Genomic DNA, 25,686 nt, shown 5'->3' with positions numbered 1-25,686 from the left:
GACTCATAGAAAATACAAAAAGAAAAAAAGTACACATCATAGATCGAAAATACAAACTGAAATATAGATGCACAGAAAAACCAGAAAAATAAGACCAGCGCTGGGAATTGAACCCAGGTCCTCGGCATTCCGTGCCGTGTGCTATACCGCTACACCACCGCTGGACAACGATTACAGACACGAATTTCTCCTATGCACCTCATATCTCAGCTTGTGTTGTTTCTTATTTAGCCACTTAAGCAGCGACACTAGCGACATCTATGCCGTAGCCCTCATCGAGAAACTTTTCGGCACTCCATCGGAACTATCCGCTCACCCGGACATGAGACATCGTTATTAAGCAATCAAATTAAGATTATTTTTTTATAATCTTTTTGTATTTAATTCTTTTTCTTTTTTTCGATATAGGTTTTACGGGATTACCGTAAAAGTAACAAAAAATTTGGAATTGAATAAAAATACGAAAAGATTCCAAAAAAACAATCTTAACACATCATAGAAACAAAATACACTTGATTAATAAATAAATTGTCACATTATATTAAACACTGCCTGTATTACAAACTGACGTAAGTATAGGTACTTCGTTATTGATACGCAATATTTTTTTGAAATAAATACCAACTTTAAAGCATTAAATTATTAATTTTAACAGGTGTTCAAATAAAGTTTGGATATAAAGAAGGGTAAAATAATGTGCGTCCCTCAGTTGCTTAGACTTCTTCAAAATGAGGAGTGTTATAATCATAGTTTCTTGGGTAAGTTTACTTATAAAAAAACTTATAAAAAAACTTATAGAAAACTTATAAAAAAACTAGCGGGACTAACTGACCCATTGACTCACTGTCAGACGACATACATCCTAAACAGTTGAACAGTTGCAAACCATATTTAAAAAAATTTAATATATTGACCCTTCCATCGCTATATATCCTGGAAACAGCAATATTTGTTAGAAAAAACCTACACTTATACCAATTTTCAAAAAGTGCCCGTCGAACCCATAAACTTATCCTTCCAGAACCCATACTAGAAATCTACAAAAACAGCCCGTATTATAGAACAATTAACATATACAACAAATTGCCGTTAAATATTAAGAATATAAATAGTAATACATTATTCATAGCTAAATTAAAAAAAGATCTATTAGAAAAATGTTATTATTCTACTAAGGAATTTATGGATGAATGAAAATATCATTAAACTTAAATTATATTATATTATATTACTATAAGCATTTTTGTAAACACGATATTACTGTGCCATAATAGTTTATAACAGTTTAATTTAATTTATAGTATAATGTAACCGTAGTTTTTAAGCTTTAATGCAAGTACGTAGGATATCTTACCTTTTTGTTGTTTAATAGAATTAGATAACATTATTATAAATGTGGCTATACCCTACCAGGGTGCATAATATTGTAAGACTTATTAGAATAAGGCCTTATGTATTTTATGTTTTTTGCCAAATAAATAAATACTAAATAAATACTAAACCAGTACAATTCTAGAAATTCGACAGTAGTGTACTTGAGTACTTACTATAAAGGTGGACTAAGCGATTTTTCAAAATTCCCTCGGGGTTGTTTTTTTTTTAATACTTCCACAGCAGTGAAGGAACGAGTATAAGCTAGTAATAAAAAAAACCTTGTCGAATGAAAAAAAAAGTTTTTTTACCTTATATAAGGTGTTAATCTAAGTTAGTTTATTGCATTTATTATTTTTAAATTCTGTTATCGATTCTAAGTGTCCCCAGCCAACTTTTTTTCGGAAATCTTCCATGTGCTGACTTTTCGACCCTGTTTAGCTTTATTATTTGTATATATTTAGATGTATTAATAACTAGCGTTTACCCGCGGCTTCGCACACGTAAATCATTAGATCCAGCAGCTAAATTGAAATTTTGGGATTTTTAAAAATTCCCGGGGGAATTCCCGAAAATTATATCGTGGTTTTCATTGACGTTACATTAAAAACGATCATGTCAAATTTCATGGCTCCAAGCCCAGCGGTTGTTGTTTCGAGATTTTATCCCTATCCCGTGAGAATATCGGAATAAAAAGTGGCCTATGTTTTATTCCATATGTCCAGCTACTTACGAACCAAATTTCATCTAAATCCGTTCAGCCGTTTCAGCGTGAAGAAGTAACAAACATACTCACTCACGCACAAACTTTCGCATTTATAATATTAGTAGGATTTCAAAAAATATTCGAGGGTTTTGCTAAATCAGTAATAGTAATTCTACTTGATTTCTAACTCTACACGTAGGTAAGTCCTTGAAATCTTACTAATATTATAAATGTGAAAGTTTGTGAGTGAGTGTGTTTGTTACTTCTTCACGCTGAAACGGCTGAACGGATTTGGATGAAATTTGGTTCGCAAGTAGCTGGACACCCCATACATCCCTGTATTATTATTTTGTATTTTTTTCTTTAATGTATACTGTTGTTTTTAAGTATTTTATTTATAACTATTTTATTTCGAAAAAAAAATGACTGCCAAGTTTCCTGCGGCGCATTATTTTTGGCAATAATGGTATTTCCGAAAGCGCTGGTAGTTTAAAAAATGACGTGTAAAAGTGCCCATTGCGGCCTATTTACTGAATAAATGATTTGAATTTGAATTTGAATTTGGATAGGGAAAATTTTCTAAATTTCAGCACTGGGTTTAGAGTCTTGAATTTTGTACAGTTATTAACAACACATCCGCAATGAAGACCACGATGTAAATTTTGGAAATTTCCAGGGGACTTTTGTAAAATCCCGAAAATTGAAAAATTGCAACTACCAGACCGAATAGTTTACGCGTGCGAAGCCGCGGGTTAAAGCTAGTAATATTATAAATCTGAAAGTTTGTGAGTGAGTGAGTATGTTTGTTACTTCTTCACGCTGAAACGGCTTGACGGATTTAGATGAAATTTGGCAAAAAGTTAGTTTATAACCTGGATTAAAACATAGAATACTTTTTATCCCCATATTCCAACGGGATAGGGACAAACATTTACTTGCGGCTTCACACGCGTAAACTATTCGGTCTGGTAGTTGCAATTGAAATTTTCGGGATTTTACAAAATTCCCCTGGAAATTTCCAAAAATTATATCGTGGTCTTCATTGAGGTTTTGTTGTGAATAACTGTACAAAATTCAAGATTCTAAACCCAGTGCTGAAATTTCTAAATGTTTCCCTATCCAAATTCAAATTCAAATCATTTATTCAGTAAATAGGTCGCAATGGGCACTTTTACATGTCATTTTTTAAACTACCATCGCTTTCGGAAAGACCATCATTGCCAAGAAGAATGCGCCGCAAGAAACTTGGCAGTCATTTTTTTTTTCAAAATAAAATGATTCAAAGTCAAAGTCAAAATATCTTTATTCAATTTAGGCTATAACAAGCACTTATGAATGTCAAAAAAAAAATCTACCACCGGTTCGGAAAAACCTCTGCTGAGAAGAATCCGGCAAGAAACTCAACGAGGTATATATATATATTTTTTTAAAACAGATTTACAATATTATTAAATGATATGTATACTTACATCACAAGTATTTAACACAACTTTATTTTTAACACAGTAGGTTCGCTATTTGAAGGGATCGCTAATGCGGATCGGAATTATTTCCAAATATCCCTGTCCATGATATAATCATTAACTTTATAATACGCCTTTGATATTAATGTCTTCTTGACAATAGATCTGAATTTTGTATCCGTTTCATTTATAATATTTTTTTGGAATTTTATTATAAAAACGTATGCAATTTCCCAGAAAAGACTTTTTGGTTTTAGCCAGTCTGTAAGATGGAACTTTAAGCTTCCCTGTGTTTCTAGTAGCCTTTGGCTTATCGACGTTAGTGGGAAAATCACATATGTTCTTCCTAACATACATGATTATTTCAAAAACATAAAGCGACGGCAGGGTTAGGATATCTGTTTCCTTAAAAAAAGATCTTAAAGATTCACGCGTCTTCAAATTATAAATTGCTCTAATTGCTCTCTTTTGTAAGATAAAAATTGACTCAATGTCTGCAGCAGATCCCCATAAAATAAGGCCGTACGAAATAATGCTATTAAAGTAAGCAAAATACACCAACCGTGCCGTCGCCACATCGGTTAGCTGCCGTATTTTCCAAACTGCAAAAGCAGCAGAGCTCAATCTACCCGCGATTGCTGTGACGTGAGGTCCCCACTGTAGTTTAGAATCGAGCGTTATTCCTAAAATACTGTTGATTTACAAATTCAATAGTTTGACCATTTAACTTTATATTAGAAACTGAATTCGAGCTAGATGAATTTATCAACGAGAATTTAATACATTTAGTTTTCTTAGGATTTAGTAACAAATTATTGGCAGCAAACCATGCGGATATCACGGACAGGGTTTCATTGGGCTCAATGAAGTCGGTATCTTTTCTACTAACCTTGAACAGTAAACATAACTATACCCGACTTTTGGCTTGCCATATAAGTTAGGTCATTTACATAAATAAAATACAGGAATGGGGCAAGAATGGATCCTTGAGGCACTCCCATTTCGACCACAGATCCCTCCGATACGTTCCGTTAATCGCTACCTTTTGCTTTCTTTGTGTGAGGTAAGATTTAATGAGTTCTAAAGCGAGGCCACGAATGCCATAAAATTTAACTTACAAATTAAAGTATCATGATCCACACAATCAAAAGCTTTCGAAAGGTCGCAGAATACACCTATAGCGTCAAGTGATTCCTCCCAAGCTTGCAATATGAATTTAACTAAACTATGACCCGCGTCTGTAGTAGACCTGCCTTTGTGAATCCGAACTGCTGTGGATGCATGATTTTATGGGTATTAAAATGCGAGATCATTTGCGTCAGCATTATTTTTTCGAATATTTTGCTAAACGCTGATAGGATGGACACAGGACGATAATCAGAGGGATTATCTTTATCACCTGATTTAAAATAGGAACTACTTTACTATATTTCATCAAATCTGGAAATACGCCTTCATCTATACAGCTATTAAATATAATGCTAAAGTTGGAGCAACGACATCTAAAATGGAATGTAGAACCTTAACTGAGACGCCCCACAAGTCTTCCGTTTTTTTTACTTTCAATAATCTAAAAGTCTTAATGATGTCACAGGGAGAGACATGCGTGAATTTAAAATTACTTAAGTTTGGAATAGATACATTTTGTTTTAAGAGCGATTCAGCTAACTTTGAGGAAGACGCGAGACATTTTGTCGTTTCGATGGGGATTTTAGAGAAGTAGGTATTAAACTCGTTAGCTACTTTAACCGCGTCCGTTTCTAATACGTTGTTAATCTTTAATGATATAGAGGACTCCGCGTTCTTACGTCGACCGGTTTCAGTATTTATAATTTTCCAAACTGTTTTAATTTATCATCAGAGGACTTAATTTTATTAGTTACATGGGCTGCTTTTGCTTTATTACATATAATTTTGAATTAATTTTGAATAATCCCTGACATACTGGTGGGAAACGTTCATCAGTGGTACACGATTTCTTATCATAAAGATCATATAAGACGTCCCTACTCCTACGTATTCCGGGTGTAGCCCATTCATTGAATTACAAATAAAATACTTAAAACTACAGTATACAATTAAAAAAATATATAATAATAATAATACAGGGATGTAAGGGGTCCCTTAGTTACATACTATCCCGTGGAAATGTCGGGATAAAAAGTAGCCTATGTGTTATTCCAGACGTCCAGCTACCTACAAATCAAATTTCCTGGCTCTAAGCCTAGCGATTGTTATTTCGAGATTTTATCCCTGTCCCGAAGGAATATCGGGATAAAAGTAGCCTATGTTTTATTGCAGGTGTCTAGCTATCTACATACCAAATTTCATCCAAATCCGTTTGGCCGTTTCAGCGTGAAGGAGTAACAAACATACTCACTCACAAACTTTCGCATTTATATTATAAGTAGAATATTTAAGTATGATAAGTATTAGTATATTAGTATTAGTATAGTAAGATTATATTAGTAGGAAGGTTTATTTCATAAAAATATTCGTTAACTTGCCTAGATAAGTCAGTAATTCCACTTGATTTCTTTCATTTAGTTATTTGTATTCGTGAAGAGGAAATTGATTGAAATACGAAATAAATTTTTTTTTTGGATGGATATTAAATCTTGTGAGTCAACTTTCATACAGAAGTTATTAGCTGTGGTGGCCTAGTAATTTGACCTATTACCTCTTCAGCAGAGGTTCGTGTATTCGAGCCCGGGTTCGCACCTCAGTTTTCAGAATTTATACTTTTTATATGTACATATAAAATTTACCACGAGCTTTGAAGGAAAACATCGTGAGGAAACCTACATACACCGGCGAAGAAATTTAATGGTACGGTGAAGTTTACAATCCGCACCTGGTCTGCATGGGAACTGCAGCCCGAGCACTCTCATTCTGAGAGGAGGCCTGTGCCCTGCACGGTACGTACATCAGCTGGGACGATGATGATGATGGTGATGAATATCCTTTTGTAGTTTTCCTTTTTTTTATCGCCATAAGAAGCGATTTCTTCTTTGACTGTTAGCCTATCGAGGATTTCGTGAAGTTCGGGGGGTTGCTACGAAATTACAAAAACGAAGTTCGTATCGTTCCGTCCCTCTCACTCTCGTGTTAAATAATATTAGCTTCAGCGGGATGGCAAGATACGAAGTTCGAATTTTGCACTTCATAGTATGACTGCTGTTGTTTTGAGGAACCATGGCGCATTCGATACCACGTAGGGCAGAAGTAGCGGTTTTGGCCACCTTAATCCCGTGTTTGGCCAGTTGAAACTTCCAGTCATATATAAAAAGTTATAGTATTAAAGTAATATGTTTTGAGAGTTTTGAAAAGTTTATACTGAAACGAAAAAAGTATAAATAGTTTATTGCTATAAATTTATGCGACGTGCATGCATGAAAAGATTGATGAATGTAGAGGAAGCGAGAGTTGTATGCCAGAATCGTAGCAAGTGGAAGGATGTAGTCTCTGCCTACCCCGTTGGGAAAGAGGCGTGATTTTATGTATGTATGTAATTTATTACATAACGGTACAGTGGCCTAGCCACAAACGGTACTTCTGCCCTATATTTAAAAACTTGTTTTTGCTAGCTTGCCGTAGCCGCGTGCTCTCCAAGCTTAGGTGTTCTCAACGACATCGCCGGTGGAGGACTAGGGGGGGGAGGCGCTGGGGGCTCCTTTGGTGGTAAGTCATACTTTATCTTGAGTGTATTAGCGGCGGCCTGAGGGGGTGGCGAATAGGGCAATCGCCCGGGGCCTCGCTCTTGCAACAACCCAAGCAAATAAAAAATAAAAAAAATATTTTTTACTTTATTTTCGCGTCACATACATTTCACGAAGAAGGACAAAGGACCTCGCAAAGACCTGCCGCCCGGAGCCACGCAATGGGTAAGGCCGCCGTTGACTGTTTGCTAACCGCTGCGGTGTTATGCCTGCAAGGTGGTGTACTACGTCATGGATTGACGAAGACCCGGGTTCGATCCCCAGCCCCAACCTTTATTTTATGTTTTTTTAATGTGTTCTGGTTAGACTTAAGGAGTCCAAGAAGATGCTGCTGCCCATTTTCTGATATTATTCCTCAGCCGGTTTCTACGGCGCCCACGGGAGGAGAGGGAGGGACAACTTGCTAACGCTGTCTAAAAATACAAACTGAGACAAAAAACCAGCGCTGGGAATCGAACCCGGGTCCTCAGCATTCCTTGCTGCGTGCCATACCCCTACACCACCACTGGACAGTAGTACAGACATGAATTTCTCCTATGCACCACATTATCTCGGGCTTGTTTGTTTATTAACTAGTCACTTAAGCAGCGACACTAGCGACATCTATGCTACAGCTCTCATGGAGAAACTTTCAGCACTCCATTGGAACTAACCGCTCACCCGAACAAGAGATGTCGCTATTAAGCAATCAAATTAAGATTAGTTTTTTGGAGTCCCAGCGCTGGTCTCTTTTTCTGGTCTTTCTCTGCAATATCTATGTTTCAGTTTGTATTTTCGGGTTAGAATTACCTACACCTCTCCATTTCTTGCATGGATGTCGTAAGAGGCGACTGAGGATATAGGTTAAGGTATACCGTAGGCGACAGGATAGTAACCTGTCACAATTTTAAACATAATAATTAGCGTATTTATGTTCTTACTGTAATTTCTGATAAGTTACTCGCACCCGCATACGCCCAAGATACAGGCTCAGCCTAGTTTGGAGTCTGATGGATATTTCTCCTGTATTGGCTATGTTTATTTAAATAAACTATTTTGTATTTGTATTTGTACCGGGTTTGTAAAACTTAAAACATAAAATTGCTAAAGTGGCTCCGAAACGGTAACGTTTCGTGTGCTCTGCCTACCCTATTTGGGAATACAGGCGGGATGTTTGTGTGTGTGGCTTTATAAGCTTTTTTTTGTAAAACCAGCTATACCCAGGGGAAGCAGTCGGCGCCGCCATCGGTGGGGGCCTCGTCGCTGCAGGCACAGGAGCGGCCATTGGCGCAGCCCTTGGAGGAGGTATGGTGCTTACTCCACGATACTAATGGCGCTAGCTGTTACCGGTTAAAAGATAATCGAGAGTTGAGATAGTTAATTATGCAGTGTAAACACTTTTGTATTTTGTTTTCTAGTTGTAGTTTAGTCATTAACATACCCCGTTATCAAGCGGGCAGTTTGGTGGCTACCTAACATTTAGTGATGCACAATACAAACTATCCAAGTCCATGCGATGTAGCTATGTATGGGAACTCCAAAATTTATTTGAACACTCAATTTAAAAAAGTTTTTTTTATTAACATTGCACATCAATAATATTAGGTACCTACCCACCAAACTGCCCGCTTGATAACGGGGTCCAGTTATCAAGTAGGTAGTTAAATATTAATTTTATGTATTTTATGTTACTTCCGTAAACTTCGGCAGACGCCTCAGTTCATTCTCATTATTTATGTAAGTATGTATGTAAGTATGTATGTATGTATGTATGTATGTATGTATGTATGTATGTATGTATGTATATGTATGTGGGTATGTATGTCCATTTCTTTGGTCCTCGCTGCAGCCTAAACGGCTAGACGGATTGTAACATATGAGGTATCATTGGATTCGTCATAACTGTCGGAGTGACATAGGGTATATAATATTTCAAAATGGCGTCCGCGAAACAAATTATGGCGAAGTAATAAAAAAAAATCTTTTACATTGTAACAATATGGGAATCAAATGAAAGCTAATAATTAGCCCATTCTAAATATATATGGGTTATAATACTTTTAATCTACTATTTTCACAGAAATATCAAAAAAGTATAAAATAAAATACAATAAATTTAAAAAATCAAAAACCCGACTGCCTTGAAAACTAAAAGGAAGAAAATAAGTCTAGTGGTCTAGAACTCTATCAAGAAGCTCATTTAAGGTTCAACAGTCGGAACCCATTCAAACCGTAACCAGCTCAAAAAATCTTCATAATGGGTCCCGACTGTTGAACCTTAAATGAGCTTCTTGATAGAGTTCTAGACCACTAGACTTATTTTCTTCCTTTTAGTTTTTAAGGCAGTCGGGTTTTTTGATTTTTTAAATTTAATGTTTTTTTATAAAACCAGCTATACCAGGGGCAGCAGTCGGCGCCGCCATCGGTGGGGGCCTCGTCGCTGCAGGCACAGGAGCGGCCATTGGCGCAGCCCTTGGAGGAGGTATGGTGCTTACTCCACGATACTAATGGCGCTAGCTGTTACCGGTTAAAAGATAATCGAGAGTTGAGATAGTTAATTATGCAGTGTAAACACTTTTGTATTTTGTTTTCTAGTTGTAGTTTAGTCATTAACATACCCCGTTATCAAGCAGGCAGTTTGGTGGCTACCTAACATTTAGTGATGCACAATACAAACTATCCAAGTCCATGCGATGTAGCTATGTATGGGAACTCCAAAATTTATTTGAACACTCAATTTAAAAAAGTTTTTTTATTAACATTGCACATCAATAATATTAGGTACCTACCCACCAAACTGCCCGCTTGATAACGGGGTCCAGTTATCAAGTAGGTAGTTAAATATTAATTTTATGTGTTTTATGTTACTTCCGTAAACTTCGGCAGACGCCTCAGTTCATAGTTAGAAACTAACTGATAGTTAACTTTTCACTTCTGATGCTCTTAAAATGTTACTTTAATCTCTGCATATCGGGACTAAAGCTCCTTTTTATTATCTAGGGTTTTTTTTTAATTTACGTTGGATACCCCTAAAGGGCCAAAACTTCAAAATGACAACTGCAAAAATATAAAAAAATACACGATTTAATTTCGTGAAACAATTAATGATTACGAATATGAATCTACCGCCCTTAAGACACAATGTAGGTACTAAAAGTGATTTTATTAGAACTTTTTTTCTCGTTTGGACGTTGTTCGCTTTATAAGGCAAGCCCGGCTTTTGGGCTTCTATGTTAGGATCGCCACTGTTGTTCGCACACAATCAATAAATCAACTACTTAACTATTTATTTGTTTTAAAGCAACAAAAAATCTAATGTTGCAGGTAATCGAAAATTAATCTGGTTTTCAGGCCTAAAATAAAGCGTTTTTTTAACTGGAGTCGTGTCTTTGAATTATTTTTTAATGGCGTCATGTCAACATCCTTATTTAGCGCATTTATTGTGTTACTGCAATTTCTTATAAGTTACTCGCACCCGCATACGTCTAAGATACAGGCTCAGCCTAGTTTGGAGTCTGATGGATATTTCTCCTGTACTGGCTATGTTTATTTAAGTAAATATAGTATTTTGTATTTGTATTTGTACCGGTTTGTCAAACTTAAAACATAAAATTGCTAAAAGTGGCTCCGAAGCAGCTGGGCTACTCCGAAACTCGAAACTCGAAGTTCGTGTCGTGCGGTCCCTCTGACACTTACACTGTTTGATACGAGAGCGAGAGGGACCGCACGACACGAACTTCGAGTTACGAGTTTCGTAGTAGCCTTGCAGTAACGTTTCGTGTGCTCTGCCTACCCTATTTGGGAATACAGGTGTGATGTTTAAACATGTGTGGCTTTATAAGCTTTTTACCCGACTGCCCGAAGGAGGGTTATGTTTTTCGAGCGTATGTATGTATGTATGTATGTAAGTATGTATGTATGTATGTATGTGGGTATGTATGTCCATTTCTTTGGTCCTCGCTGCAGCCTAAACGGCTAGACGGATTGTAACATATGAGGTATCATTGGATTCTTCATAACTGTCGGAGTGACATAGGGTATATGATATTTCAAAATGGCGTCTGCGAAAAAAATTATGGCGAAGTAATAAAAAAATCTTTTACATTGTAACAATATGGGAATCAAATGAAAGCTAATAATTAGCTTATTCTAAATATATATTATATGGGTTTTAATACTTTTAATCTACTATTTTCACAGAAATATCAAAAAAGTATAAAATAAAATACAATAAATTTAAAAAATCAAAACCCGACTGCCTTAAAAACTAAAAGGAAGAACCCATTATGAAGATTTTTTGAGTTGGTTACGGTTTGAATGGGTCCGACTGTTAAACCTTAAATGAGCTTCTTGATAGAGTTCTAGACCATTAGACATTTTTCTTCCTTTTAGTTTTTAAGGCAGTCGGGTTTTTTGATTTTTTAAATTTAATGTTTTTTTTATAAAACCAGCTATACCAGGGGCAGCAGTCGGCGCCGCCATCGGTGGGGGCCTCGTCGCTGGAGGCACAGGAGCGGCCATTGGCGCAGCCCTTGGAGGAGGTATGGTGCTTACTCCACGATACTAATGGCGCTAGCTGTTACCGGTTAAAAGATAATCGAGAGTTGAGATAGTTAATTATGCAGTGTAAACACTTTTGTATTTTGTTTTCTAGTTGTAGTTTAGTCATTAACATACCCCGTTATCAAGCGGGCAGTTTGGTGGCTACCTAACATTTAGTGATGCACAATACAAACTATCCAAGTCCATGCGATGTAGCTATGTATTGTATTGTATTGTATTGTAAACTCTTTATTGTACAAACACCATGAAAAAAACATAACACAGGATAATATGTACAAGGCGAACTATGTATGGGAACTCCAAAATTTTTTGAACACTCATTTAAAAAAGTTTTTTATTAACATTGCACATCAATAATATTAGGTACCTACCCACCAAACTGCCCGCTTGATAACGGGGTCCAGTTATCAAGTAGGTAGTTAAATATAAATTTTATGTGTTTTATGTTACTTCCGTAAACTTCGGCAGACGCCTCAGTTCATAGTTAGAAACTAACTGATAATTAACGTTTCACTTCTCATGCTCTTAAAATGTTACTTTAATCTCTGCATATCGGGACTAAAGCTCCTTTTTACTATCTAGGGTTTTTTTTTTTAATTTACGTTGGATACCCCTAAAGGGCCAAAAACTTCAAAATGACAACTGCAAAATATAAAAAAATACACGATTTAATTTCGTGAAACAATTAATGATTACGAATATGAATCTACCGCCCTTAAGACACAATGTACTAAAAGTGATTTTATTAGAACTTTTTTTCTCCTTTGGACGTTGTTCGCTTTATAAGGCAAGCCCGGCTTTTGGGCTTCTATGTTAGGATCGCCACTGTTGTTCACACACTCAATCAATGAATCAACTAACTATTTATTTGTTTTAAAGCAACAAAAATCTAATTTTTGCAGTTAATCAAAATTAATCTGGTTTTCAGGCCTAAAACAAAGCGTTTTTTTAACTGGAGTCGTGTCTGAATTATTTTTTAATGGCGTCATGTCAACATCCTTATTTAGCGCATTTATGTTGTTACTGTAATCTCTTATAAGTTACTCGCACCCGCATACGCCTAAGATACAGGCTCAGCCTAGTTTGGAGTCTGATGGATATTTCTCCTGTACTGGCTATGTTTATTTAAATAAATAAAGTATTTTGTATTTGTATTTGTACCAGTTTGTCAAACTTAAAACATAAAATTGCTAAAAGTGGCTCCGAAGCAGTAACGTTTCGTGTGCTCTGCCTACCCTATTTGGGAATACAGGCGTGATGTTTAAATGTGTGGCTTTATAAGCTTTTTACCCGACTGCCCGAAGGAGGGTTATGTTTTTCGAGCGTATGTATGTATGTAAGTATGTATGTAAGTATGTATGTATGTATGTATGTATGTGGGTATGTATGTCCATTTCTTTGTTCCTCGCTGCAGCCTAAACGGCTAGACGGATTGTAACATATGAGGTATCATTGGATTCTTCATAACTGTCGGAGTGACATAGGGTATATAATATTTCAAAATGGCGTCCGCGAAAAAAATTATGGCGAAGTAATAAAAAAAAATCTTTTACATTGTAACAATATGGGAATCAAATGAAAGCTAATAATTAGCCTATTCTAAATATATATAGATTATAATACTTTTAACCTACTATTTTCACAGAAATATCAAAAAGTATAAAATAAAATACAATAAATTTAAAAAATCAAAAACCCGACTGCCTTGAAAACTAAAAGGAAGAAAATAAGTTTAATGGTCTAGAACTCTATCAAGAAGCTCATTTAAGGTTCAACAGTCGGAACCCATTCAAACCGTAACCAGCTCAAAAAAATCTTCATAATGGGTCCCGACTGTTGAACCTTAAATGAGCTTCTTGATAGAGTTCTAGACCACTAGACTTATTTTCTTCCTTTTAGTTTTAAGGCAGTCGGGTTTTTGATTTTTTAAAATTTAATGTTTTTTTTATAAAACCATCTTATACCAGGGGAAGCAGTCGGCGCCGCCATCGGTGGGGCCTCGTCGCTGGAGGCACAGGAGCGGCCATTGGCGCAGCCCTTGGAGGAGGTATGGTGCTTACTCCACGATCTAATGGCGCTAGCTGTTACCGGTTAAAAGATAATCGAGAGTTGAGATAGTTAATTATGCAGTGTAAACACTTTTGTATTTTGTTTTCTAGTTGTAGTTTAGTCATTAACATAGGTACCCCGTTATCAAGCGGGCAGTTTGGTGGCTACCTAACATTTAGTGATGCACAATACAAACTATCCAAGTCCATGCGATGTAGCTAAGTATGGGAACTCCAAAATTTATTTGAACACTCAATTTAAAAAAGTTTTTTTATTAACATTGCACATCAATAATATTAGGTACCTACCCACCAAACTGCCCGCTTGATAACGGGGTCCAGTTATCAAGTAGGTAGTTAAATATAAATTTTATGTGTTTTATGTTACTTCCGTAAACTTCGGCAGACGCCTCAGTTCATAGTTAGAAACTAACTGATAATTAACTTTTCACTTCTGATGCTCTTAAAATGTTACTTTAATCTCTGCATATCGGGACTAAAGCTCCTTTTTATTCTCTAGGGATTAATTTTTTTTTTAATTTACGTTGGATACCCCTAAAGGGCCAAAACTTCAAAATGACAACTGCAAAAATATAAAAAAATACACGATTTAATTTCGTGAAACAATTAATGATTACGAATATGAATCTACCGCCCTTAAGACACAATGTACTAAAAGTGATTTTATTAGAACTTTTTTTTCTCGTTTGGACGTTGTTCGCTTTATAAGGCAAGCCCGGCTTTTAGGCTTCTATGTTAGGATCGCCACTGTTGTTCGCACACAATCAATAAATCAACTACTTAACTATTTATTTGTTTTAAAGCAACAAAAAATCTAATTTTGCAGTTAATCGAAAATTAATCTGGTTTTCAGGCCTAAAATAAAGCGTTTTTTAACTGGAGTCGTGTCTTTGAATTATTTTTTAATGGCGTCATGTCAACATCCTTATTTAGCGCATTTATGTTGTTACTGCAATTTCTTATAAGTTACTCGCACCCGCATACGTCTAAGATACAGGCTCAGCCTAGTTTGGAGTCTGATGGATATTTCTCCTGTACTGGCTATGTTTATTTAAATAAATAAAGTATTTTGTATTTGTATTTGTACCGGTTTGTCAAACTTAAAACATAAAATTGCTAAAAGTGGCTCCGAAGCAGCTGGGCTACTCCGAAACTCGAAACTCGAAGTTCGTGTCGTGCGGTCCCTCTGACACTTACACTGTTTGATACGAGAGCGAGAGGGACCGCACGACACGAACTTCGAGTTACGAGTTTCGTAGTAGCCTTGCAGTAACGTTTCGTGTGCTCTGCCTACCCTATTTGGGAATACAGGTGTGATGTTTAAACATGTGTGGCTTTATAAGCTTTTTACCCGACTGCCCGAAGGAGGGTTATGTTTTTCGAGCGTATGTATGTATGTAAGTATGTATGTAAGTATGTATGTATGTATGTATGTATGTGGGTATGTATGTCCATTTCTTTGTTCCTCGCTGCAGCCTAAACGGCTAGACGGATTGTAACATATGAGGTATCATTGGATTCTTCATAACTGTCGGAGTGACATAGGGTATATAATATTTCAAAATGGCGTCCGCGAAAAAAATTATGGCGAAGTAATAAAAAAAAATCTTTTACATTGTATATGGGAATCAAATGAAAGCTAATAATTAGCCTATTCTAAATATATATAGATTATAATACTTTTAACCTACTATTTTCACAGAAATATCAAAAAAGTATAAAATAAAATACAATAAATTTAAAAAATCAAAAACCCGACTGCCTTAAAAACTAAAAGGAGAAAATAAGTCTAGTGGTCTAGAACTCTATCAAGAAGCTCATTTAAGGTTCAACAGTCGGAACCATTCAAACCGTAACCAGCTCAAAAAATCTTCATAATGAGTCCCGACTGTTGAACCTAAAATGAGCTTCTTGATAGAGTTCTAGACCACTTAACTTATTTTCTTCCTTTTAGTTTTTAAGGCAGTCGGGTTTTTTGATTTTTTAAATTTAATGTTTTTTTTATAAAACCATCTATACCAGGGGAAGCAGTCGGCGCCGCCGTCGGTGGGGGCCTCGTCGCTGGAGGCACAGGAGCGGCCATTGGCGCAACCCTTGGAGGAGGTATGGTGCTTACTCCACGATACTAATGGCGCTAGCTGTTACCGGTTAAAAGATAATCGAGAGTTGAGATAGTTAATTATGCAGTGTAAACACTTTTGTATTTTGTTTTCTAGTTGTAGTTTAGTCATTAACATACCCCGTTATCAAGCGGGCAGTTTGGTGGCTACCTAACATTTAGTGATGCACAATACAAACTATCCAAGTCCATGCGATGTAGCTATGTATGGGAACTCCAAAATTTATTTGAACACTCAATTTAAAAAAGTTTTTTTTATTAACATTGCACATCAATAATATTAGGTACCTACCCACCAAACTGCCCGCTTGATAACGGGGTCCAGTTATCAAGTAGGTAGTTAAATATTAATTTTATGTGTTTTATGTTACTTCCGTCGGCAGAAGTTCATAGTTAGAAACTAACTGATAGTTAACACGACGCCTCAGATTAGTTAGAAACTCAACTGATAGTTTAACTTTTCACTTCTTGATGCTCTAACTATTCACTTCTGATGCTCTTAAAATGTTACTTTAATTAAGCTCTGCATATCGGGACTAAAGCTCCTTTTTATTCTCTAGGGATTAATTTTTTTTTTAATTTACGTTGGATACCCCTAAAGGGCCAAAACTTCAAAATGACAACTGCAAAAATATAAAAAAATACACGATTTAATTTCGTGAAACAATTAATGATTACGAATATGAATCTATTCAATTATATTAAGGATTAATTCATTTTATTATGCGTAGTCCAATTTGTTTTAAAATAGTTTTTCAATTTTGAAACTGTTGGCTAAATATGCAAGCTTTTAAAGCGTCACTTCATAAACAATAAAATAAAAGAAAAAACCGCGCAGCAAATTTTTTTTTCGTTTTTTTAAATTTTCACAGATGGCTTGTCCATTAGTCGAGCGTACTTTTTTAGGGTTCCGGAGCCAAAATGGCAAAAACGGAACCCTTATAGTTTCGCCATGTCTGTCTGTCTGTCTGTCCGTCCGTGCGCAGCTTTGCTCAGGGACTTTCAATGCTAGAAAGCTGTAATTTTGCACGGATATATATGTAAACTATGCCGACAAAATGGTAAAATAAAAATTAAAAATAAATTTTTTTAGGGTACCTCCCATAGACCTCCCATAGTGGGGGTGTTTTTTTTTATATATAGTATGGGTATCGTTGGATAGGTATTTTCGATTTAGCGTGTTGTTAGCGAAATATTCAACTTTAAAGTGCAAATTTTCATTAAAATCGAGCGACCCTCTAAAATCTAAACTAGTGGGTGGAAAAATTTGAAAAGATTCAAGATGGTAGAAGGTATATCAAACTTTCAAGAAAAAATTATAACGGTTAAGTTTGCTTGAGAATGTAGAGTAAATAGCAGCCTAAGCCTAAGGTATAAAATATACCTCAACTATGGAAGATTCCGTATAAAATACGAAATCCTTAGAAAAATGTTACTTAACAATGGCTACGGAGCCCTATTTCGGGCATTTCCGACACGCTCTTGGCCGGTTTTAAAAAAGTGATATTGTAATTTTTAACAGAACATTGTTTTTTTCCTCGCATTCAAAGTGAACAGTAGTGTTTAACGCGAGACTAAACAACCATAATGCCACTCGAACTATAGCCACCCTCGCTCTGCTTGGGTGGCTAAACATCTCGTGTCATTATGGCTCGTTTTAGTCCCTCGTTGAACTTTCTACTATTATGGCCAAAAACGTTTTCTTTTCAAAAAATCATTTTTATTTTTCATAAGTACATAATACTTATAATAACATTACAGTCATTGTTTGTATTTTAACTGAGTAGTAAATAGAAGACTGGATAATTGTGGGAATAATTTCAGTAACTGCTATATTTTTCTTTATCAGATCTTCTCGGAGACGCCCCGCCTGCTGGGGTAAGCTTCTTCACTCCTTCGAGCTCGTACTTAGTGGCAATGGCAGATAATTAAATATTCAAATCTGGCTCTTAGAGAAAGCTAATTAGGGATTTTTGAACGCCATCTTCGTCGCTACCCTAAAACGACGGAACACCACACCCTCCGGCCAGAAGTCGGAGCGCAGGAACATCTGCTGGTGTTTGGCAGGCACTTGGGGTCTAAATGAGCTGAAATTGAGACTCGAGACTTGAGACTCGAGCGGGATGATGGACAATCAATCAATCATCAATCTTTTCATGCATGCACGTCGGTTTAGAGTACTCCTGACCCGACCTTTCTTCGGAACATCCTCGATTTGATCGTGGTACGTTCGTCTAGGCCTTCCTCTTCCAACATTCCCATTCATGCTGGTCTTATAGCCTCGGCTAGGCTCGGCTTATCTTCCTGGAATATTCTGTCCAAAAAAAAAGTCCTTGGTAAAATATTAAGTACTTGTTTTTCTCGTAATATGGAACCCTAACTTGGGTGTGTCCGACACGCTTTTGGCAGGTTTCTCTTGCGTATTTTGTACCATGTAATTATAAATTAACTTTTTTCAGGGGAAAGACATCTTTCACGCTTTGGGTAAGTAAACACATAGTCTATATAAATAAGATATTTTTGATTAATAGCCATTTAAATTGATTTTAAAAATACGTACTCGCCAATATGTGTTGTTTCTTGTAACAAACATTTTTTTTATATTGTACAGTCAACTACAAAGAGATGTATCCAATTTTTATGTCACAATTTGTGGATAGATATTAGATTAAGGTTGTCAGTATATATTTCAAATGAAATGTAAGGGGATACACAAATATTGCACATTAGAGGCATACATGTTTCTGTCAGGTTCGGTGGATACCATGTTTGTCACATTCAATGGCTACTTAATTATGGCATCCGCAGGGCTACATCATTTTGTAAGATTAACTTGGATACATCTCTTTGTAGTTGACTGTACCAATGTTGAAATTTTTGGAAAAATTGCACCATCACCTTGTGCAATATTGAATTGTGTTTGTGTTATCCACTAATATTATAAATGTGAAAGTTTGCAAGTCGGTTTGTTACTTCATCACTTTTTGGATGAAATTCGGCATACATATAGTTTTGAGTCCCGCCCGGGGAAGGACATAGAAATAGAAATAAATAGAAATAGAAATCATAAGGACCCTTTTGCTACGGATTGTCACATTTATTCGTGACAAAGTAGCGTAGCATAACAGAGTTTTTTTTAAAGTTGTATGTCACGAAATGGTCCCAAATCAGCAAAAATTGCCGGTCCTGCGAACGGCGCTGTCCTTCCTTTGGGACCATCTGTTTATCATACATTAAAATAACACCAATTTAACTAGGATAGTTTTCCCGGAAAAATTGCATAGTTCCAGAGGGATAGCGATAGCCGAATTCTACGCAGACGGAGTCGCGGGTAACGGCTAGTTTACTATAATAAATAAATACTTAATAAAATACAAATAGGTACCAAAACTGAAAAGTGTTGCGCCATAAAAAGTTGAATGAAAACACTTTAAAATTGAATTCGTTAAAATTTAGTTTTTTGGATTCATTAATTGGTAATACCTACCTGACAAACATTTTTAAAAGCTTTTATTTAGTTTCACCTGTCCCGTTGTCTGTCTGTCTGTAAGTTCCAGTAGTCAGATTAACTTGAACATTGGAATGCTTGTAAATCGCGTGACAACACAATAATCTAGTAGTGGCATCCTGGCAGTCCGGCCAGGATCGTGTCAGTAGGACGGAACTCTTCAACGGTTAATAGCATCGACTTGAAATTTGGTATGCAAATGTAGTTTGGCCGCAAGTACAGTCAGCAAAAAAGCTTGTATTAAAAATTAAATTTTTATGGTTAGGTTATTCAATCTAAAAGTAGGTCATCTCATCAATCGAGTTAGGTATCCACGCATCATTTTTAGAGTTCCGTACCCAAAGGCCTTAAGGGATCCCTATCTCGGTCACTCACGTGTCTGTCCACCTGTTACACAGTTTACAGCGAAACGGCGAGATATATAAGTCTTTAAATAAAAATAAAAAACACACAAATTTCCAAAAATATTGACATTCTTTTTATTTTACAGGAATCTTTACAAAAGGTATTCCAGGTAAGAACATTTTTATTTCTAAATCAGAACTAAGTAAATATTAAATTTATTGCCAGCATCATGGGAATTTTGTTCCAGAGATTTCAGCTTTTTAATTTTTGCAAGTAATATTACTAATGAAACCAACTACATCTACAAAAATAATAAAAACGTAATAATACAGTTGCACAGTATACAAATATAAGTATAAAGAGATATCCTTAAAAACATCTGCGGTAATCCATACAAATACCTACTAATATTATAAATGCTAAAGTGTGTGTGCTTGTATGTTTGTCCGTCTTTCACGTCGAAACGGAGCAACGGATCGACGTGATTTTTGGCATGGAGATAGTTTATGGGCTACGAGAGTAACATTGGCTATTTTTTACCCCGGAAAAATGCACAGTTCCCGAGGGAACAGCGCGCGATAACCGATTTACACGCGGGCGAAGCCGCGGGCACAAGCTAGTAATCCTAAAAACACGGAATCGTGTCCAAATACACAAAGTTACCAAATAATTACATAGTGGTCATTATGATATAGAGTTAGTATAAGTTTCGGTAAGACTATTCATTGGTCGAACTGTTTTGATCATGTTATCTTTGATCCTTTAAATTTCAATAATTCCGAGAAAATCGCATTATATTAATTGATCATTATGTATATCATCTATCATTGTCCATTTAACTTAGTTAGTTTTACTTAGCACATAAATTCTGCTCCCTTTATGAAAAGAGCCAAAATGTGAAATGATCGACATTCTACCTGCTTTTCTAGATTTTAGTGTTAAGTTTTCACGTGAACGTCAAATTTATAATTAAAATAAATAATCTTTATACCTAAACCATGTAATCTATTTGTTTTCAGATGCCGTTGGTAAAGACAAGTTAATTTTTGAGGATGTCGTAAATCTGAGTAAGTATTTGAACGATATTTTTTTTATATTTATGCATGAAGCGTGTTAATTTTTGGTGACCTCTACTATGTGAGTCCAGCTCTCACTTGACCTTGTTTTTTTACTTTATTAGATCAAAGAATCTGTACCATAAATTTTAATTCTGAGCTGACGAAATCAGGGGGAAAAGCTACTAAGCTAGTGCACAATAAATAATTGCAATAACATATTTAACGCTTCAAAACTTATCGAAAATACTAACTGAGACACGGATGCACAGAAAAACCAGAAAAAGAGACCAGCGCTGGGAGTGCTGCGTGCTATAACCCCTACACCACCGCTGGACAGGAATCTAGACAATGAGATCTAGAGAATTTTTCCTATGCATACATATCTCAGATTGCTTATTTCTACTACGCTACTTATGCAGCAGCACTAGCGACATCTATGTTCCGCTCTCATCGAGAGACGTCACACTCTTTCGGAACCAACCGCTCACCCAGACAAGAAAAATAGGAAAAATAGGAAAAAATCGTGTCTAGATTCCTGTCCAGCGGTGGTGTAGGGGTTATAGCACGCAGCACGGATTGCTGAGGACCTGGGTTCGATTCCCAGCGCTGGTCTCTTTTTCTGGTTTTTCTGTGCGTCCATGTCTCAGTTTGTATTTTCGATATGGTTTCACGGGATACCCGTAAAAGTAACAAATTTGGAGTTGAAATAATAAATACAAAAAGACTCCAAAAAACCAATCATGCTTTAAAACTTTTCAAATAGATGTCCAAAAGGTTAGTAGACGTCATAGGGGACTGACGAGCTGGCAGCTTCCTAGGACAAAGAATTAGCTTATTCAAAGAGGAAACGCTGCCAGCATCTTCGGGACCTTGCCTAAGGGGGGTACTTTAAGTAATTTGTTGTAGTTTTAGGTTTTTATTTTTATTTTATGATAGTATTTTAATTTTAGGATAGATTTATGTACATAGTTTTAATTTAAAAGTTGTAGTAGTAACTTGAAGTATTGAATGTATAAATTCTTATTTTTTATTATTTCACAACTCCAAGTTATTTCAGTCTATCCATACTTCTCCAGAGAAATTACGTTCAGGATTAGATTAATTTTCTCGTTCTTCGCTTTGACATGTTTAATTTTCTGTCTAATTAAAATTTGTACCAATTTTTAAATTATAAAATGTTATTTTCAGAACTGCCTGGTGTACTCCAAGACGGATTTGTCTCCTTAATCGTTGGTATGTTCTTTTGAATAATTTATATTTATAAATAATCTGTTTAGTTATTTTCTGCCGTAACAATTTTTAAATTAATCTGCATTTAAACGCTAATCTGGACCAATATCTAAGCTTAAGTGTTATGAAAGTTTGCTGTATCATTATTGTTGTTGAATAAATAAATAAATAAAAATGAATAAAATTTTCTGATCATTCTTTGCAACAGTGCTTCGATATCCCTGTCTTTCAGCGGCCGAGTCGAATTTTATTTTGGCATTTTCGGCAAAAAAAAGTTGTGAAATGTCTATGTCAAAAGTTCTCTGAAATAGAAAATTTAAAAGCTGTGATTGTCATGAATAAAATCATTATTGTTTTAAAGTAACTTAGATTAAAAGAATAATATTATAAAATGAAAGTCAATTTAATGTAAGTTTATGAATAAATTGAATAACAAGCAACATAATTTATTCATAATCATAATACATTTATGTATGGAGAATTAATTACCACGGGGAACTTACTTAATGGAAATTTGCTTTAAATTCCCGTAAAAGTTACCGGGATCTTCTCAGAACCATCCTGAATTTTTGAGAATGTTCTGCAACTTGCACAGTTTATGTTGAAATTAATGAAGATATATATGTTTTGGAGATATTGTATATTAGATAGCTTAATGATCTCTATGTATGACTCATAGTTATATTAAAATGCATATAATTTCCCACTAATAACTTTTTTTTCTAAAATTTGATTTTTGTTTAATGGGTTAATAATTTGCACGCCAGCATGCAGGCTGGATAAAATGAACAAGAAGATTGTAACACCATCAATATTGTATTCAAGCAAATAAACGATTCTGATTCTGATTGTATTAAAAATTAAGTAACATACAACAACAACAAATACAAATAGTTTATTTCCAAAAATATTAAAGACGCAGAATACATTTGTGCTGACCCCCACACTAGGCATGGCCTGTCTCGTGGGGTAAAAAATACGATTTACAAGAAACAATGGTTAGCGGCAAATGGCAACTATGTTTAAGGAACAGAAATAATAAAGAAAAATATTTAATTAGCCTCTAAACAAGAATACATAATCCAAAACTAAAACGTAATCCAAAACAGTTTTTTTATTTTTTATATTTTCAAAACTAAAACAAAAATTATAAATTTCAATTACAATTACATTTCAAATACAAGTAGTTCTTAAAATTGGATCAATATAGAGAAGAAAAGAGAAGAGATAATTAATTTGATTTATCTTTCTAGTTGGTCGTGCCGATGGTGGAATCGTCAATACCATTATCCCAGGATGTAAGTATTCACATTAAGACTCCATCTTATCCTTAGAATTAGAGCCCTACTGTTATGAATAGCTTAATGCCGCTTACATACTTACTACTTTATGTTCTGCTGTTACACCATTTTCTGGTAAACCGAGCTTTGGCTGGCACACACGCTGTAATATCTCAATTTGTTTTCGATTATTTAACATTTTGGTTTTAACATCTTGTCTTTTTACAAACTTTTATTTAGTTTCACCTGTCCCGTTGTCTGTCTGTCTGTAATCAAATCTTGCAAGTTAAATTCGACCAACTTCCAGTAGTTGGATTGATTTGAATGAATGAGTATAGCATGTAAATTGAGTGACAATACAATAATCTGGTAATGACATCCTGGTAGGCCGGCCAGGATCATCGCCACAGGACGGAACTCTTCCACGTTTAATGGCATCGACTTGAAATTTGGTATGCAAATGTAGTTTGGGTGACAATGCAAGTACAGTCAATAAAAAGTACAGTAAGCTAAAAAAAGTTGAGTTTCTTGCCGGATTCTTCTCAGCAGAGGTTTTTCCGAACCGGTGGTAGTTTTTTTTTTGACATTCATAAGTGCTTGTTATAGCCTAAATTGAATAAGGATATTTTGACTTTGACTTTGACATTGCAAAAGATACTATTATTTTTTTTTTTTACCAAAAACTTATTTTTCAGTTGGCACGCTTCTCGGAAACGGTAAGTGTCTTTGTTATTGACTAATATTTATTTTTATCAAACTGTTTATGAATTTCATGTTGAAAAAATGTTAATTAATATTAACACTATAAGTTTTTCAGTGTTAAATAATATTTCGAAATAACATTGTATTTTGTTTCTTTTCTTTTGTATAATAAAGAGTTTACATATATGCGCATATACATATTTCTGGAAACGTAATCGAGGTCAATCCTACACAATTCAGTTAACGTAATACAAATCAACGCACGTAGAAAGAGCTCCTGGCGATATACCTGCGCAGTGAGCGAAATACGGACCAAATTGGCGGCGGAGCAGTGGGGGACGCGGGAGGGGGCGTAGGCGCGCGCGCGGCCGTTACGCCATTGGCTTGTTAGTTGACAGATCCGCAAACGTATCCCCTCCACAAGCCACCCAGAGCTCTTTTTACGTGCGTTGACTTGTACTTAAAATTAGATTTACGTGAAACCTTCGCATCTTGGTCATTTTACGAATATTACTTAAGTGTACTGTGTAACAAAAGAAATCTAATCAAATGTCACAAATTTCTTCTACAAAATTAACGCTAGCCTACAATTAAGTGAGCAGAATCGACCAAAAAATCTTTATTATTCCTTCTTCGGTGAAATTGAACACAGTATTTTATTTTCAGTCGTGATAGCCATTGGAAAGATCTTCGACTGCGTCCTCGCCCCCCAAGGTTAGTTATTCTTTCATCCTGCTTATGAATACATTAAAGATAATACTATTCATAGTCGATTTGTAAATATTCCTTTAGGAAACTTGCTAAATGGAAACTTAATAGAACTTCTTTCATTTTTATAATGTTTTGCAACTTATGTAGGTACCAATGTTCAGTAACACACATAATAGTGATTATAACCATACTGATATTTTTCATCAAAAGTATAATAGTTATGTGGCCGCAATAAGAAGCACTTTGTAGTTGTTTAGTGACTGTTTTCTGCATGTTTTCATGGAATTTGGTTTGTCTTAAAAAAAAAATTGTCATCATTCCTTTCGTTTGTTGTTTAACTTACTTTGTGCATAATATTTTCCTAATAAGTGTAGTCATATCAGTGAAAACTTTACTGGCTCATGATTTACCTGCATGTATACTAGCTTCATGTATGATTGTATTGCTGTTTGTTTTCCTCAATAAAGAAAATAAAAATAAAATAAACACGTCGAGCTAAACTCGATATCTCACGGTACTTTCATCTTTAAAGTTTTGAAATTTGTGTATTGCTAATCTTCTGGGATCTCTGTATTGTCCATCATGCATTACTTTGCGGAGTTTCATATCAATGAACTGAAACAAATACTTGAGATCGCGGGTCTCAAGTTCGGGTGAGCAAAGTAGGTAATTGTTTCAGTTCCTTGCAGATTAAATTACTTTTGTAACAAATACTTAGCTTTATAGTCCGTGTGTAAGTAAATTTGAGTTTCTTAGTTCACACATTCAAAACTTGTAACTTTTTCAAATTTAACGAAAACTTGGAAACTCGGTGCTAAACTATGGGGTAATTCAGTAGACGTCGATAGGGTGTTTCTGTTGCA

General features: G+C 35.4%; 1 protein-coding gene across 6 annotated transcripts; it reads left to right on the top strand.

Moving 5' to 3' along the window:
• The first annotated feature begins 645 nt into the window (after positions 1 to 645).
• Positions 646 to 24,837, top strand: LOC141444669 (uncharacterized). Of its 6 annotated transcripts, none has more exons than XM_074110250.1 (14): positions 646 to 758; positions 7,128 to 7,221; positions 9,640 to 9,720; positions 11,699 to 11,779; positions 13,769 to 13,848; positions 15,893 to 15,973; positions 17,839 to 17,867; positions 18,449 to 18,473; positions 19,988 to 20,011; positions 20,862 to 20,909; positions 22,089 to 22,133; positions 23,384 to 23,428; positions 24,106 to 24,126; positions 24,779 to 24,837. In XM_074110250.1, the coding sequence occupies exons 1-14, from the start codon at positions 695 to 697 to the stop codon at positions 24,829 to 24,831; spliced, it is 771 nt and encodes a 256-aa protein (XP_073966351.1). In that variant the 5' UTR covers positions 646 to 694; the 3' UTR covers positions 24,832 to 24,837. The 6 variants fall into 6 exon arrangements, with proteins under 6 accessions (XP_073966351.1, XP_073966350.1, XP_073966352.1 ...); XM_074110249.1 differs by having other exon boundaries at positions 647 to 758; positions 9,631 to 9,720; XM_074110251.1 differs by lacking the exon at positions 15,893 to 15,973 and having other exon boundaries at positions 651 to 758; positions 9,631 to 9,720.
• Positions 24,838 to 25,686: the final 849 nt, after the last annotated feature.

Source organism: Choristoneura fumiferana, chromosome 30 (genome assembly GCF_025370935.1).
Source record: "Choristoneura fumiferana chromosome 30, NRCan_CFum_1, whole genome shotgun sequence".
Taxonomy (NCBI): Eukaryota; Metazoa; Arthropoda; class Insecta; order Lepidoptera; family Tortricidae; genus Choristoneura; species Choristoneura fumiferana.
This window is presented reverse-complemented; position numbering and strand designations above follow the sequence as displayed.

Bases quoted from the DNA above. Each gene is read 5' to 3' on its own strand.
- LOC141444669 (XM_074110249.1), top strand. From the start codon at position 695: ATGTGCGTCCCTCAGTTGCTTAGACTTCTTCAAAATGAGGAGTGTTAT. The intron at 7,222-9,630 runs GTAAGTCATACT...TTATAAAACCAG, and splicing joins CGCTGGGGGCTCCTTTGGTG to CTATACCAGGGGCAGCAGTC. The intron at 24,127-24,778 runs GTAAGTGTCTTT...TTTTATTTTCAG, and splicing joins TGGCACGCTTCTCGGAAACG to TCGTGATAGCCATTGGAAAG.